Consider the following 17,655-nt stretch of genomic DNA (forward strand, 5'->3'; position numbering starts at 1 on the left):
ATATTGTGATACAGATGGAGTAGTTCTAACTTTTACTTTTTAATTATTTTAAAAAATAAGTTTACCTTTTTATTTTTTGTTAGTGTATACTAGTGTAAGATTTGTGACCATAGTTTTACGATCTCTGTAATATTTATAGAGATCACAAGGCTACTTTATATTGGCGTTGAAATGCAAATGGATTGGTTAATTTGCCTAGTCATTTACAATTTCAGGTTATTTGGTATACTTACATGGTGCATGAAAAACTCAATATATCATGGATCCCTTATTATTTTAAAGAAAATGATAACAAATTTTTACAACACTTTATTAAGGATTAGTACTAGTTCTCCCTCCGGTCCTTTTTATAAGAAACACTTTGGAATTTTTATTTGGTCCTTTTTATAAGAAACACTTTGACACAATTCCATTTGTACCCTTATTAAATACAATCAAATAATTCATTATAATGCTAGTGCATTAATTAGAGAGACCTATTTTCCATGCTAGTCAAAGGTTAGTTTTGGAATATAACATAAAATGTTAGAATCATTAATGAGAAAATTTACCTTTCTTGGTCTGTGTGATTTTGTCAAAGTGTTTCTTATAATAAGGACCGGAGGGAGTATTATATTGGAAATTGTGTAACCAATTTCTATACAATTATTATTAATTTCAAGAAAAATAAGAAATCATATTATGACCTTTTCCTTATGCAATTACTAGAACAAGTGAAAATAGCTCTATCAAAATAGATTATGATGAAGAGTACTAAGAATACTCTCTTTACAAGGCTAGTTAGAACGACTTTACCTTTACTTGTGCTTCATGTTTTTAGCTTAAAAAAAAAAACCTTAAAAAGTAATTTTGCTACACCAAACAGAACATTTTGCACAATTGGTAACCTTTTGCTTTAGCTAAACAAGGCTTTATAATAATACAAGGAGACAAGAAAACCAAAATATTTCTTCATAAATTGCATACCAAAAATAAACAAGACATTAAGCAATTTTGGGAATAGTAATCTCCTTTCCAAGATAATTAAATGATGAAGGATTAACTTGCATGAACAAATAATTTCCAGCAAAAAGATCACCAAAATGAACTTGTCCATCTTTGAACCTTTTCACCACTTTAGCACAAGAAATTCTCATTGAAGACACCACTTTTGATTTCTTCCTCCAAAGTCTTCTCAAGCTTGGAATTTTCAACCTAAACCTTCTCCTCATAGGGATTCTTCTAAACCTTAACAAATTCTTTGGCCTTTGAATCACTCTCTCAACTTCATCATGATCATAACCAACTTCATGTCTTAGCTTTTGGTAACCAAATTTGTTAAAAGATGCCATTTGAATGGAAGAAGACATGGTTGAAGTTTATGAAAAAAAATTAAGAAACAAAACAAAAGATGAGAAAATTAAGAAAATTTGCTCCTATTGATGAGTTTATGTATATGACATGTTGGTAAGACAAGAAAAGATGGGAAAGTTTGATAGATTAGAAATGAGAGGTGAGTATGAAGAAGTTGTTGAGTGTATTAAATGCAAGATGAAGAGTTTGTTGAATAATAAGTGTAATATAGTAACATTTTTCTTAAAGTATTAAATTTTCTTCAATTTTCAATACTCTTATGTACCTATCTAGTTAGGAAGTTTCACTATGTCTTAATGAGCAAGTCATATTTTTAGTTTTTTTTGCAATTATTACTTTATATTGACTTATCAATGATGAGGCACGAAACTTATTTGTGGGACTAGAAATACTACATTATCGGTTGGTTATTCATGTCATGACAATACATACACACCCTTTGTCAAAAAAAGATAACATCTACATAAAAAGTTGATTTTACTAAAATACCTTTCTATTGCTAAAATACATTTAATAATTAGTTTTTTGGTAGAGCATTTATTAATTAGTTATTAGGTAGAATGTCCGTTTATTGGTCTCGTAAACTTAATTCAGTTAGTAGAGATATTGTATTATATATATGTAGGAGTTAAAATTCTAACTCGGAATTTTCACTTATTTACATTAAACAGTAAATTTTTAGCCACTAAACTAATTACCACAAAAATATCTATCAGTAAGATTAAGATGAGTTAAAGATGCTGAAAAAATTCAAATATAGTAAATTTAATCTAATATTTATATTAAAAAGTGAAAAATAACTTGGATTGATAAAAATATATCTTACAAAACTTAATTACTGATGGAATATTACTTGATGCAAAATTGCTATGGAGTTAAGACACATCTACTCTAGCTTACTGGCTGGTAGAATGTTAAATTTACAAAAATGCTATGGAGTTATTTTAATGAGAAATTCTCCATAATTAAGTACAAAATTTTGTGGATGATAAAATTCTCTAGTGAATAATCAACGTATTGAGCTTAAGTCGTGGTTAATGAGCTCCAATAAAGAATGGATTGTTCGGAAAAAACTCGAATTTGATTTCTAGATGGAACGATTCTTGATCAAACTTTATTTACGTCAAAAAATTCTCTAGTGACTTGAAAATTTATAGTGTATATATATAGACGGTCTTATTAAATTCTTACATAAATCTAAAATAATTTAGTATATTATTGAGTTATATCAAGATTAACAACATTCGATAAAACTCATAAGAAGTTAATACTCACGTATCTCAAATCTCAATAATATATCAATTGGTTTTATTTTTACAATTTAATCAACAAAGGAAAACAAATTTAGCTTTAAACTACCATAGTTGGTGGTCTAGTCCACTATTGTGTTTGGGTCTTGTATGATTTTACTTTGATTGTATCTCTTTGACTCTCTCGTATTTTTATAGTCTACCTTGGTACGTCTTGTGCTGGGGAGGCTGTTTGTGTTAATATATATCATTTTGGCTTTTTAAAAAAAAAACAAAGGAAAACAAATAGTAATATATGATTCATTAAATGGATGCATGGATACATGTACAATGAATGGTTAATTCCAGATTTTCTATCTTTCAAACACACATTTGATCAAGAGATCCAATATTCAAAGAACTGACTGTCACAACAACAACAACAGCAAAAATCCATACTAGTTGAAGATCATGCTTAGTAAAGCTTAATTCTGGTGTTAATGAAGCTCCTACATATAGCGCAAGACTTAAGTTCTTTTCCACATTCACAACAAGTCTGCCAAGAAGAAAATAAAAAACAAAAATATCAAATGAACATACCTTACTTGATGTCTTTTGAACTATGAAGCACGAAAATACGCGTGGATATACCGGACACGACACAAACACGTCTACACCAATTTGAGAAAATGAAATAATTTCATGCAATCATATATTCATATGTGTTGGTGTTGTGTCGGTGTTCGACACCAGAACACGCCTAATCCGAGGAATGTCCATGCTTCATAGCTTTTGAGCAATAGGAGAAGAAGAAAAGTTGTATTTACCTGATGACCACATCCAAAGGCCATGTCTTTTGAATTGCTCAGACAAATGGGACAAAGCTGCATAAGGTTAATTTAATTAGCTAGCTTTACATTACAACCACATTTGGAAACATAAATCCAGAACAATACAATAAATGGAGTAATTAGACAAATGAATTGAACAATAAAAGAGGGGGTAGGGGGTACCAAACAATGAAATTAAGCAACATTACAGTTTAGATTCTTGCCAACCATTATTTTAGGATGTTATTGAGACGTATAATATAAAATGAAGTAATGAAAAGAGACCAAAATTAAGAAATAGAGATCCTCCTCATTTCTCACCAGAAATAAAGACCTTAATTACTATGATTTATTGGCTGCTTCTATTATGCACAAGTTCATCAAGTGGTGCACGGTGCACCACTTATCAATAACCCGATAACGAATACGAATTTTACAAAATTCCCTGTTAGATAGAAATTTTATATCGTATAGATCATCCATATAAATTTTTAAAAAATTGAAAATCATTTTATGTGTTATTGAGACCTATCAAAATTAACGGTATTTAATAAAATTCAGAAACCGTTAATTTTGATGAGTCTCAATAACATATCAAATGATTTTCAATTTTTTTAAAAGTTTATATAGATGATCTATACGATATAAACTTTCTATCCAACGGTAGATTTTATAAAATTCGTATTCGTTATAGAGTTATTGACAACTGGTGCACCGTGCACCACTTGTCTTACTCTTTCACCTTAGCCCAAGCCTGATTTATTTTGGGTGTCTGGTAAAAATCTAATTATGTCACAAGTTCTAAAAATGTGAGCCTTGATACATCATAAACTATAGATTTTCATTGTTTTGTAGATTTTTTTTATCCAAGAGTAACAACTAAGGGTGTGTTTGGCAAGACACTTAAACTAGCTTATAGTTTATAGCTTATAAGCTCATATGACTAAACGAGACCTGTTTGGTAACTGTCATTTCATCACGAGTTTATAGCTTATTTTACTGACTTATAGCTTCTTTTTCAGATGCTATAAGCTAATAAGCCATCAACTATCTGCTACTTTTACCAAACAGAGCCTAACACTCCAAATTAATACATTATATTTTACCACTCATATAAAGCATTCTTGGTTCCTCTAACAGAATATTAATCAGGCAAGCGAGATGCCTTGACCTCTCTCGAGTATACCAAGCTAACGAAAAAAAGCCAAATTATGGAAACAAAATAGTTTATTGTTAGAGAATCCTGTACTTGATTATCATAAGTCGAGCTTGGGGCAGACGGAGCTGTTCCGTTGCCGTGCTGAGGAGGAAAACTTGGCTCAAACCTAGCAGCATGAGAAGGCTTTGAAGTTTCAGTAGATGGAGGTGGCAGGGGAACTCTTCGACGACCATTGAACGTATATCCCAAAAGACTAAGCTCTATTGCTGCCTTATACTGAGAAGGAATTTCCATCAATGCTGCAAGTGCAAATGCTACTTCTTTTTGTGAAGGAGGGATATTCTTTGACGTGATCTCCGTGAAATTCACAAACTAAAGAGTACAAACAGAAACACGCAATGATTCAATGGATCAATTTCGACTAGTAAAATCATTTTAACAAGTATCAAAGAAAGTTTGCATGCCCTTCATCGCACACCTGAAAATTATCAAAGGCCCGAGCTGGAATATTATCATCAAATTGTTTCATTGTGTCCCATGGTCCGTCTCCAACGCCAACCAATATGATTGAAAGAGGAAACTTACTGTGGCAAAAAAGGCATATAAGTTATATTGATATTTCAAATGATGTTAAAACTTGAAACTTAGTTCAGTGTGACCACACGCCTCAGGTTTTGTGTATTATTAAATGATGTTAATCGTCGAGTTATGTCAAGTGTCAACAACCAAATTCCCGCCATCCACAAGAACAAATATAATGTTTTGGAAAAAAGTTCAATAAAAAACTACATTAGAGAATTACCTGGCCCTAACAATGGCATCCACAGTCTCCTGTTCCTGTGGACTTAGTTTTCCATATTCAGTGTCAACGCTTCTTGTAACCTGAATCAACCGTTATCGCATGAGTATACTGTTTGAACTTGATGGAAAATCATTATAGAAATTACCAACTCTACTGGAAATAGAATCGAATACCTGACCATCTGCTATTATCACCAAAACATGGTATTGGCCACGACTCTGCTCAACAATTGTCATGGCCATTTCAATTATTGGCGCAAATGAAGTAGGACCTGAAAATAATAAGCACCGATATTGTATTATCAATGAAAGGAATAAGTATAACATTGTTAAGAACAAGACATTTAGGTAAAAGGTAACCTGCAAGTCGAAGATGAGGAACAACTTCCCTATACCGACTCAGCACGTCTTCAAAACCATTGCAAAAACTTCCATCAGGATAGAAACTGAAGACATCTCGATCATGCGTTGATGCTGCCATGAATGATATCATATCACAGTAACTCTTATTAGAAAGAATAAATTCTATAATGTTAAATCCTATGAAGTTTATGAGATATCTAACGTACCATCTCCGAATCCAAAACAAGGTATCAAGTTATCGTCATCGAATTCTGCCATGGTTTTCCCAATAATTGATATCGCTTGTTCATAGGGATTTAGGTCACTCCCAATATGATGCAAGCTTTGTCTGTGAAATGAATTCTTTCCTAAAACCAAAACCAAGTTCAATATGTTTCAATTGTAACACACTGCATAAATTTTTCACTTAAGCCAGAAAAGTTAAGTAGTAAATAATAACCTGTCCACTCATTGCTCTTTGTAAAATCAACACCAACAATAAGATTCGATGACTCGAGGCCTGCACGCGCAAGAGCCTCAGTAACCTGTAATAAAATATAAGTATGATAAAGGATAGACATTTACTTCAGAGTTAAAATAATAACAAAACATCAAATATAACACTAACACATTAGAAAGTATTACCTCATCTATGGAATTGTAATTATCAGCAATTCTCGAGTATTTTCTCCGTAGCTTGGTACTATTGTCGTCAAGGGCCACTCTACGACTCTCAAAAGATTCATCAGCATCATAATAAGTTGGAGGAGGCAGGTTATAATACAACTGCGACGAAGAATATGTAGATTGTGGATCATATTCATAGGCATAACTCCCCTCTCCATAACTTGATTGTGAATGTGGATCAACATATGTTGTCCAAGAATTTGAACTCTGTCTCCAAGTTTCTTCCTTAGAACTTCGTCCCCCCATATCAACTCACTCCTTTCTTAGAACAACCCAAACCAAGCCAAATCAATCTTATCTTTGTTTAAATACCGAATCAAGAAAAACAAATAACATGAAAAGTTGCAAACAGACACCAATTCCTAAAGCTATAAAAAGGACACTTTCAAAACAAGTTCTCAATCTTTTCCACGCAATTAAAAGTAATTTTTCAACACACCAACACGACTTGTCAATACAAAATCTAGCAACATAAGTAAAACAACATTGTCAAGTTATAGCTAATCATGGCTTAAACTTGAAGCAACCTATAAAGCACTAACACAAACATCAGACACCATATTGACACCAACACGTAGACACTGGTTATCGATCATTTAAGAAAATAGACGTGATTTAATATAAGTGTGGGTGTCGTATTAATATCAGACACTGACACATGTCACCCTCCAACACACTCAATCTGAAATGTCAATGCCAAGCTTCTTTTCAAGAAAAGACAACACAAAACAAAGGTTAGTTCAACTTAGAAAAAGGAAAATAAATACTTAAAATATACTAGTAAAATGTATTAAGATAAGATTCTGAGTTGATAATTATTGATATGATTGCATAAAGTAACCAAACATGCAACAGAATCAATCAACAAAAGCAAAGAAAACGAAACTTTATTGTGTATACGCTAATGTTCAATAATTGAAGATTCGAATAATACTAAGCTTTTTGAAAATTGAAAAGGTGCAGCAGCACTTATCAGGGAGACAAAGCAAAAGCAGAGGCTCTTTATTTTTGCTTCCTATTTTAAGGGATGATGATAGATTGAGGATGGATGAAGAGGACTAAGCAAGGACGTGGAAGTTTCGTGTACTCTCTCTTGCTGTGTAACTTAGAATTTGAAACGGCTATGGTTCGTGCATGATTCTCACGGTTACTTTCTCGTCTTTCTTTCGCCGGACTTTCTCCTCCATCCCCACGAAAATTCTCATTTCCAAGATCAAATTGACATTTCTAACGATTGTCCATCGGCCCAAGGCCAAGGCGCATAGCTACAGTAAACTATACACTCTCATAAATATAAGTGTCTGACTTTATAAATTAATATTTGACAAAAGACTATGCTTTATTAAGTTATCAAACTAATCCTTATATTTTTTTGTCGATTAGTCTCTTATATTTAACGGAGGAAAATTCTATCGTGCATCGCCTGATTTAGACCGTTTTGGTGCAGTCTTAATCTGACAAATGAGGATGAAATATTGACTAACTTTAAATTATATGGTACAAATCACTTATATGGTGCGTACCATGTATATTTATATCAAATAATATTTCAACAAAATCCCTATTTTATTTTAATTGTGATTGTAAAAAAAAAATTTATTCTTTGAAGTTTCATGGCTTTCAATGTTACTATCTCTAGTACTTTGGTTTGTCTTTGAATCCAGATTTTTCTTGATTTCTTCCTCCTTAGTCTCACTGAAAGTCTCGTCTTCACCGACACTATTTTCTGTCTCTAATTTGCTATCATCTAAGCTCTTGTTAGATTTACTTTCATCTAAAGTTTTTGCCGATCCTCTAAGTTGATTATCATCAATTTGACCATTCGGTGTTTCGGCTTCTACAGATTCTGAATGGCTCTCGCTAATTGAAACTTTTCTACGATATAAAAAAGAAGAAAAATAATATGGAATTAAGCTTAAATTTGTCCTGGGTTAAACTGATACAGATATTGAGATGGTTTTTCAATTTGGGTTTAGAGTTTTCAATTTGGTCAAATATTGATGCTAGAAAGAAAATGGATGTCAAGGCTTATCACATATATTATTTAGCGATTTAAGCATGATTTTTTTAAAATTGAAATATTGATGTTTTTTTAGGGATGATTTTTTTTAATTGAAATAAAATTTGTTTTTTGTTTGTAATTTGTAAATGAATATTTACACTTGATGGGGAACTCATATGCAATAAATAAAAGTTTGTTAAAAAAAAATTCACCATAGACTTGCGCTGATGTGAGAATTAAAATGAATTCTATTGGTTAAAAAAAAAGGACCGCACCAAAACAGTTCAATCCAAAAAGGGAATGTACCATAGAATCTCCTTTTAATCACTTATTACGGTATTAATTAAGATTTTATATTTCACATCTTAGAGCATCTCCAATGAGAGTATCTAAGAGAGTTTCATAGACTAATGATACAATACCATAATTTTTTTATCATTGGAGCTCATGGCGTGACACAGAGGGTATCAAAATTGATGATACTGGTACCTTAAATAAGGTACCGTATCATCAATTTAATATTATTATTTTTATTTTTGGTATATAAATCTAATTTAATAGCTTCTATATATGTCAAAATATTACCGTTTGTCATTAATGTATGATACTCAAAAAGTGGTATCACCGTTGGACTCAAAAAAATATTTAACTATTATAATTTTTTTTTATACAAAAATAAAAATATTTTTTAATTATTTAGAAAAGAGTTAAATAATAATTAAGACAAAAGAAAAAAGGTGAGCACTCCGGTACACATATTATGTGGCCATGTACCGGTACACCGTTGAGGTGTATCATTTTAATTAGTCCACATGTAATAATAATTTAACATGTCATTTCAAGACTTATTTAATACAAGTTTTTTAAATTACTCTTATAATTTAGAAAAATCTCAAAATAACACCCAAAATTATTGTATTTTTTTTTTTTGACAAAAGGAATTATTGTAATTTAAAAATCTTAAAGAAACTTATTTCACTAATTTCAAAAGAAGGTCAAAATATTTATTTGTCGTCTCTCTCTTCTCTGCTTTATGTTCTTCAAATTTGTCTCATTCCGATGGCGGCACCGCCTTCTCCACGGCGTAGTTCTTATGCCATCATCTTCCGCCGCCGAAATAGTACTTTTTAGGGTTTGTCTTGTCTCTCTTCTCTGCTTTTTAATATTCTATTTTTAGGGTTTCAACATTTAGGAAAATTGATCTTCTTCTCTCTTCTTAGTTTCACTTGGAAGAGTGTGTAGTCCCCTCAAAGGTGTGTGCGCTGGCTTAGCCGCTGTTTTTGAACAGAATTCCTACAAAGGACAATTTATGTCGGCGAAGAACGCCGAAGATGCATTATGTCCAATTTTGAAGCAAACATGGAGATTCCTTTAAAAAAAAAATGGCTCAGAAACCTTTCTTTTTATGATATGAACCTTCTTCATCCTCCATTCGGTGTTGATTTCATGTGTTGCCTTAATTGCCGTATGGAAGCGGTTTTTTTTTTTTTTTGGTGAAGGAAGGTTTTAATCATGAAGAAGGATCGGTTGACTCCAAGAATAAGTTACTCCAAATCATAATCCTAATTAATTGTAAATTATCCTCATGTGGGGGAGAAGTTCCTAATTTTATCTCTGTGCCGTCACTGAGAAAGAATAAAAGGGTTTGTTCCTTGATACAAGATGACATAGAATACATCAATAATTTTGTTTCAACTTTTAATCAAAAAGAAAATTTTCAAACTTTCTTTTAGTTGCATTTTTGTTTCGTGGAATTGAGATCGCAAGTATCACATAAAAGGAATTCAAGAACCCCCATCAAACTGCTTAGTTTTTCTTGTTTTTTTTTGCTGAATAAAAATTGTACTCTCATAATGGTTAGTTTCAATTTAATATTTGCGAAAAAAAATTGTTGATATTATTTTATTTTTTTGTAGAGAGTTGATATTATTTATATTACACTTTAAAATTATATTGCAACAAATAAAGAAGGCACCGAACAAAAAATATGGAAGGTATGTGTAGCAGATTCTTATGGAGTTATGGTAGCAGTGCTTAACCGGTTAACCCCTATTTTCATCTGGTTGACGACAAGAGAGAGAGAGAGAGAGAAGGAAAGAATAATTATCTAAGGTGAAAGAAAATAGTGACTATGTGAGGTAACTTTATAATTAATTAGAGTCATTAGATTAAAATGATATGAAAAGCTAGGATTTGGAGTAACTATTTAGAGTTACTTTTGGAGTCAATTAATCCCTCCTCTTTAATCATAGTTGAATGGAAGAAAATACACCAAACTTTGTTGTGTGAATTTTGTGGAGTGATACATGATTATATATAGAAGGGTATTATTTTTTAAGAAAATTGAAAGTTGTTAATTTTTGTTTAGAAAGTTAGTATTTCTGAAGAAAATCAAAGTTGAGAGATCTTGTTGAATTTTGTTTACCGTGCCTGTGCGCGACGGCGGAATGGGGTTAGGTATGTTGTTTTAGGGTCTGTTTAGTTCGAAGTAGATGGAGGGGAGGTGAGGGGGTAATCTTGACAAAAAAATATTTCTTTTTATTAAATCATTTTTAAAAATAAAAAAAAACGTTTTTTATTCTTGAAAAAATTAATTAATTTTTTTAAAAAATATCCCCTCACAATTTAAAATATTCCCTTTACCAATTTAAATCGTTTTTTTAACCAATCAAATCTCTCTAATAATCGAGATTTGAGACTTTTTGTTTTTGTTTTTAAATTATTTTTTTCAAGAATAAAAAACGTTTTTTTTTAAAATGATTTAATAAAAAGAAAACTTTTTTGGTCAAAATTACTCCCTCCTCTCTCATCCATCTACTTCGAACCAAACAGGTTTACGCTCTTTCTGCTTTCTTTTTATTTTAACAAAATAAAAAAAAAAGATTAATATAAAACAATAACCAACAGATTTATTTAACAAAATTACCATTTGTCTTGGTGGTCTAACGCCTCGATGACACACACATGATTCGATATCACTTAATTGGAATGACATATAGGATTCAAATTTTTGGCAATATAACAGCTCGATGTCAACTAGTTTGATCAAATTATCTCAAAAAACCTAATTATCAATAATAGATTATTAAGTCACTACCAATTCTATTGATAAGAACCAAAGAAATAAATTGACCAAATTGAAATGAAAAACGCTTAAAAATTTAAATGTTGACAATCTAATAGTTCAACATAGTTAGATTAACTATGACTCAAGAAACCTAGTTCATATGAAATGATTGTTAAGTCTCAACTAATAATGTTGATAGTGACTAAATAAATCAAAATTTCTAAATCAAACCATTCAACTTGAAACATAGTTCATATGTAAACTAAACCCAATAACACCTGAATGAGCCACTCACCCAAGAAACAGAAGGCCCAGAAAGACCAGACCAAAGCATTTGTCTGGTGCGTCAATGGTACATCCTTACCTTAATCTTAAGTGAATGACGGCAAAAAATGTATCCACATGGGATATAAATTCCCTGAAAGGAGGAGCCATTAGCTCCATAGCATGAGACGAGAGTATTACGCCTCTCCCAAGGCCTATATATATCCCTCATTCTTTTCTAAAAAAATCATCACATTCTACTTACTTTCATTAATGAATTCAAATTTTCTCAACCAAGTCGTTCATATCACCTAATTGGACTAACAATAACCTATTAATTTAAATTTCGACAATCAAGCATGTCTAGAATAGAACAATATAAAAATTCATTTACAAAACTTTTGTATTTTTTTGAACTCATTGTTTTTCGACAAACTTTTTATAATGTTTAATACGTATTTGTAAAATAATCATAAATACATATCAACTCATGACTAAAATTGCATGCAAGAAAATTTATTAGGATGAAAACACGACTTTTTTATGAAGACAAAAAATTAATTTAGTAATTTTGTATAGACTTAAAACTTATATAACCTTACAAAATGTTACGAATCACTGAAAATTAACAGTGTTAAAAAAATACACACACATATTAAAAATTAGTATAAGTTTTTTTTTGTACAAAAATAATTATTTTAATCAACCAATTTTTATTTTATTTTATATGCATTAATGATTAACCGGTAAATTAATATTAAACTTTATAAACCAATAATATTAATAAAAAAATTGAAAAAAACATAAGGATACACATTCAAATCCTATAAAAAAAAGGATACACGTTCAAAAAATTGAAGGATACACGTTGAAAAAAAAAACTTAATATGATTTAATATATTTAAATTTTAAATCTTGTTAAAAAAAAAGTGAAAATATAGGTTGAAAGATTTGATACATGCTTTGATTTATTATGGAACATGATTGATTTTTTTATTTATGTGAAGGATATATTTGCAAATATTAAAAAGTAGTGTTTAAAATAGAAAACTTAATAAAGAAATAAAATATACATTAAATGCTTGCCATTTGTTAACCATCTCAGCAGTGTACCGGTACACGTCCACATAATATGTGTACCGAAGAATTCACCAAGAAAAAAAGTATATTATGAAACGACACCGTGAAAGCAACGAGTAATATTACTTCTACTGCTGTTAGGTTAGGTCTTTCTCGTTTTCACTATCGTCGCAACTTAGAGTTCACAGTTCAGCTATGGCGACGACGACGGAAGAGAATGTGAAGAAGAAGAAAGAAGGAAGCAATCTATTAGGTTCACCAACATTCAAAGAAATCGAAAACGGTAGATTCAAATGCGTAGAGACGGGTCACGAAGTTCTCTCCAAAGATATACCTTTTTATTCTAACAGTAAAAAGTGTCGTTTGGGTCTCATCGATTTCGCTTTGTCTAATAATAAATCACCTCTTAATATGTTCAATCAAGATCCTCTTTCTCGGTAATTTATTCATTCATTCCTCTTTCATTGTTTATGTTTATGTTTTGTACTTTTTTGTTGAGTTTGTTGTTTCTGTTTTGCAGTTCGAAATTGATATGTAAGTTGACTGGTGATAAGGTTAATAAGTCTGAGGAACATATTTGGAAGCATATGACTGGCAAAAGATTTCTCAATAAATTAGGTTAGTTATCATGCTTTTTTATTCATTCAATTTTTGGTTAGTTACTCTGTTTTAGTACTTGAAAGAAATTGTAGGGATTCGCCGGTTTGTTTGTTAGGCCGAAATAGCAAATTAGTATATTAAGAATTTAACAGACAATATGCTTTTGATAATATTAGTTTCACCTAAGGAATTAGGGTTCTATGTGTTAGATAAACGGGATCTTGAGCTAAGAAATTAGGGTTCTATGTTAGATAAATGGGACAATCATGCTTTTTTTTATCTATTTTGTTGAATTATTGTGATTATTAGAGTTTAATTGTTATGGCTAGACCCTATATTATCAGATAGGAACATAGAGAGGATTCGAACAATTCTTGATCTTTTTTGTTATTATTAATTTTCATTAATCAATCAATCTGAAAATCCTCTCCACTTTACTGTTTTAATCATCCTGAGTATACTACAATTGTTAAGTCGAAATTGGAACAGTCCCTGTGGATATGAACTTAGAAATTATTACTTGACGACGATTTAGTAGTACACTTGCTTAGAAAGCCATCAAGTCTTTGGATAAACAACTTAGTTAAGCTTTTATGTTCATATAAGTTCTGTGTCAGCTATTTCTTCAACAAATGGATAAAATAAAGTCAAGTTGTTTTCGTATAAGCTGTTTGTATAAGCTGTTTGTATAAGCTATATCTTGGAGAGTTTGTGAAAATAAGCTGAAAACAACGTATAGATATGTCATAAGTTGTTTCCACAAGTTCTCACAAACAGTCTTACAAGTATTTATGTAAGTAAACAAACTCAAATAAGCCACAATCTATAATTGAAGATTGTCTTTCAATTGTTCGTTTTGATGCAAAATAGAGATTGATGGAAGTTTACAACAAATTTATAGACGGAAGCTTCATTTGAGCATGTCTACTAAGAAATAAGCATTTAGGATCTTGTTAGATGATAGAGACTAAATTGATTAACAACCTTTGATTTCATAAAACCATTTGCCATTTTGTGAATTTAGAAGACTAAATTGCTAACATTTTTTGGTTTGGAATAATGTGGGTGCTTAAATGATATGACAAGGCTCGGTTTTCCTATTAGTATTGGTTGATGGACCCGGATTCTCTGCCAGCCATCAGGGTAAACACATGGTGACAGAGTTAAGGGTTCTTGACTGTTGGATGTTAGACAAGTCATATTTGATAGGTCATATTTTCACCTATCAAATAGTTGTTTTTAAATTACATATTGAAATATGAGCCATCCGATCTTCATCTAACAGTAGAGATCCACGACTGCAACTGAATGACTGCATAAAATCGAAATCATTTGTTGATTATATAATGAGTGAGTGCGTAGTTTGTAGAGCTTCATCAGCTTATGTATTTTAGCTTCCACGAACAGAGCAACAGGAAGAAGGAATTGAAAATGGTGAGAGCTTGCAAGAGCAGCCAAGTGCAGATTGTGGAACTAAAGCTGAAATGAAGAAGAAGAACAAGCAGCCGAACAAGAAAAAGAAGAAGTCAAAGAAGAAGAAGGATAAGAGAGTTGAAGATATTATTTCTGAAGTTAGGGAGCCTTCTAACGAGGAAACTGACACAGAAGAGGAAGACTTCTGGATGCCTCCTGAGGGAGAACGCTGGGACAACGATGATGGAGGAGATCGATGGTGTTCAGGTTCAGAGTCAGATTCAGATTCGGAACAGGAAGCTGAAGAAGGTGATGTAATTGGTATGTATACTCTCAAGTCTCAACACATTTTCTCTCAACTCCAATGAGATTTAATATTAAGATAACTTGTACATTCAATACTATAGCTTAGTCTATTATAAGATGCTACTCACACTGATAAATAATTACTAGAGTTTATAAAGAAGACACGAGGTAAATAAATCAATACTTAACATCTAAATCTTGATCAAACACTTAGACAGCTAGATGCCTAGATGCTACCACTTTGCTTGTTTTCGATTAACAAATTTTAATTTTGCTGTCCCAATGGAAAATTATAGTACAACCATGTTAAGTTGGTCTAGCTTAATAGACACATGTTCATATTTATTTTAGGCTAAATGCATTCAAAGGTCCTTTAAATTTCACGTTTGTAACAATTAGGTCCTTTAAGTTTTTTAGGTAACAAATAGGTTTTTAAGTTTCTAACTTGTTGCACCGTTACCATTCCAATTAATCTCCTCTAACATATGTGCCTTTTTCTTCAAAATATCCACCATGGTGGAAGTCAAAGTTAACGGCCACAGACAGTGCAACAAGGTAACTGGACCGGTAATGGTGCAACAAGTTTTTGTAACGGAGGATTACTGAAATGGTAACAGTACAACAAGTTAGAAACTTAAGGACCTATTTGTTACGTAAAAAACGTAAAGGACCTAACTGTTACAGATGAGAACTTGACTTTGATGCATTTAGCCTTTATTTTATTACTTGTTCCTTCCTTATTGCAATTGAGAATTAGATTAGTTAATGATATATCATATGGTTCCTATTGTACTTGCATGAGAAAAATTAACAGAGTAGATGACACTTTTCTTGTAGATGGTGATGCTGCCCAGGATTGCAAGGAGTCAGAAGAGTTATCCACAAGGTATTATTTTACTTCAGCATAAAGTACATGAAATGAAATAGTTTCCAAACATTAGAACAAATCAGAAGTGATACTCAATTTTCATATTTCTAAACCTATATGCTGAGTTTCTTTTTCCTTTTGCTCTGCAGAACAAAAAGAATGTCCATAGAAATTGGACCTAGCAGCTTTGCTTCTAGAAAGAAGAAAAGTAAGAAGAACGACGATGACGAGACTTGATATATGTTAGTAACTTAAATTTAGGTGAAGAGAAACTAGTGCAAGACAGAACTTTTGTAGCAAATGGGTGAATTAAATTAAGTCTGATGAGGATATTTTCATTATGATACAAAGTGGATTCGAGTACAAAATGCTTTTTTCCAAATGAACTGTAAGTTTTGTTTCCAATTAAGCACTACAATTGTTGTAATATTCCCTTATATCAGTTATATGTGGGTAGCAAATTTTGTGGAGAATACTGAATAAACTTATATGGATGAGTTAATTGTTTTATTTGGTAAAAATTTCTGTTGTGATTGGTTCATACATTCATTGATTAGAGCACTGCAACAATGCCAAATGAAAGAACACCTCAATGCAGGTTTATCTATGTTATCACCAATTGGTGGTTATTGTCATGGACTCAGTCCTGGCCCAACATTTATTAAGGTCTCTAAAGCGAACTCTAAGAAAGTCATTAGCAAAAAAATTATAGGCTTTTTTAATATTAATAATAGTTGGGTCGGCCCGAAGCCTAATAGGATAGCCCGAGCCACCCCGACTTTCATATGGGCTGAATGGGCTAGGGCCAAAATGCTCAATTGTATTTGGGCTGCCTTTTGAGGCTCAACCGATCCAAAATTGTGGGCTAACAGGCTAGCCCATTTTCTACAACGCTACTTGTAATACCCCGATACATTAGGTTTAAAATTTGTTGTACTTTTAAAATTGTGTTTTTTGCTTTTAATTTTTAAGATCCGGAATCTCTTCATAGCTACACACCTTTCAAACATACTTTTCTTATCTTACTCCAAGAGCGAAAATAACATCATATCATCGGTTATACTATCATGAAGTAGTTAGAGTAGTACTTGCTAAAGCTAAATGTTTGTTTTCTCCTGCTAAAATCAGTCTAATAGGAGGGGAAAAAACATGCATTTTATTGGAAAACCCCATTTCAGATTCTAGAAATCGAACTAGTAAAATCCAATTCGGATTCTATAACTCGAACCATGTAAACACCCTGTGAAATGACCATTGTTTCAGTTCGGATTCTATAATACTTCATGCCACATTAGCCAATTTTGATTACCAATAGCCATTTTGCTCCGACCCATCCTTCTAACAAACAGTCACTTTTTTCTTGACAAAACAAACATTTGCATCCTCTATCTGTCTGCTTATTTAATCACATGTGGTAGTCACCAAGGGACAAAATTAAAGACAATGCTAATCAGTGGATTTGGGACATTGTTTAAAGAACTAAGTTATCTCTTTGGAGTCTTCATGTTGCTTTCTTGGCTGTCTTCATGAACAATTCTTTCAGAATGTGTCTAGGTTATCTCCTTGGAGTCTTCATGTTGCTTTCTACAAATTGGGAATAGGGGCATGTGGCTTTGGGGTATTTCCTAGGAATGGCCAAAGTTTTGTTTTTAAC

General features: G+C 31.7%; 3 protein-coding genes across 3 annotated transcripts; 1 reads left to right on the forward strand and 2 right to left on the reverse strand.

The window, feature by feature from the left end:
• Nucleotides 1-720: 720 nt before the first annotated feature.
• Nucleotides 721-1,580, reverse strand: LOC123891613. The gene has a single exon (XM_045941518.1). It carries the CDS (start codon nucleotides 1,347-1,349, stop codon nucleotides 984-986), a length of 366 nt encoding a protein of 121 aa, XP_045797474.1. The 5' UTR covers nucleotides 1,350-1,580; the 3' UTR covers nucleotides 721-983.
• A 1,307-nt stretch (nucleotides 1,581-2,887) lies between these two features.
• On the reverse strand, nucleotides 2,888-7,712 carry LOC123891614 (E3 ubiquitin-protein ligase RGLG2-like). Its single transcript, XM_045941519.1, has 10 exons — nucleotides 6,360-7,712; nucleotides 6,175-6,259; nucleotides 5,942-6,082; nucleotides 5,733-5,846; nucleotides 5,547-5,644; nucleotides 5,374-5,453; nucleotides 5,050-5,155; nucleotides 4,662-4,943; nucleotides 3,410-3,466; nucleotides 2,888-3,138 (listed from the first exon to the last, which is right to left on the reverse strand). Exons 1-10 carry the CDS (start codon nucleotides 6,645-6,647, stop codon nucleotides 3,058-3,060), a joined length of 1,332 nt encoding a protein of 443 aa, XP_045797475.1. The 5' UTR covers nucleotides 6,648-7,712; the 3' UTR covers nucleotides 2,888-3,057.
• Nucleotides 7,713-12,899: 5,187 nt separating this feature from the next.
• On the forward strand, nucleotides 12,900-16,522 carry LOC123892758 (surfeit locus protein 2-like). The gene is made up of 5 exons (XM_045942618.1): nucleotides 12,900-13,251; nucleotides 13,335-13,432; nucleotides 14,822-15,148; nucleotides 15,971-16,019; nucleotides 16,151-16,522. The coding sequence occupies exons 1-5, from the start codon at nucleotides 13,010-13,012 to the stop codon at nucleotides 16,236-16,238; spliced, it is 804 nt and encodes a 267-aa protein (XP_045798574.1). The 5' UTR covers nucleotides 12,900-13,009; the 3' UTR covers nucleotides 16,239-16,522.
• Nucleotides 16,523-17,655: the final 1,133 nt, after the last annotated feature.

The sequence above is a fragment of the Trifolium pratense genome, linkage group LG6 (genome assembly GCF_020283565.1).
Source record: "Trifolium pratense cultivar HEN17-A07 linkage group LG6, ARS_RC_1.1, whole genome shotgun sequence".
Classification (NCBI taxonomy): Eukaryota; Viridiplantae; Streptophyta; class Magnoliopsida; order Fabales; family Fabaceae; genus Trifolium; species Trifolium pratense.

Bases quoted from the DNA above. Each gene is read 5' to 3' on its own strand.
- LOC123892758 (XM_045942618.1), top strand. From the start codon at position 13,010: ATGGCGACGACGACGGAAGAGAATGTGAAGAAGAAGAAAGAAGGAAGC. The intron at 13,252-13,334 runs GTAATTTATTCA...TCTGTTTTGCAG, and splicing joins AATCAAGATCCTCTTTCTCG to TTCGAAATTGATATGTAAGT. The intron at 13,433-14,821 runs GTTAGTTATCAT...TTCCACGAACAG, and splicing joins AAGATTTCTCAATAAATTAG to AGCAACAGGAAGAAGGAATT.
- LOC123891614 (XM_045941519.1), bottom strand. From the start codon at position 6,647: ATGGGGGGACGAAGTTCTAAGGAAGAAACTTGGAGACAGAGTTCAAAT. The intron at 5,156-5,373 runs GTAATTCTCTAA...TTTTTGCCACAG, and splicing joins GATGCCATTGTTAGGGCCAG to TAAGTTTCCTCTTTCAATCA. The intron at 3,467-4,661 runs GTACAGGATTCT...AACCTTATGCAG, and splicing joins GCTCGACTTATGATAATCAA to CTTTGTCCCATTTGTCTGAG.
- LOC123891613 (XM_045941518.1), bottom strand. From the start codon at position 1,349: ATGTCTTCTTCCATTCAAATGGCATCTTTTAACAAATTTGGTTACCAA.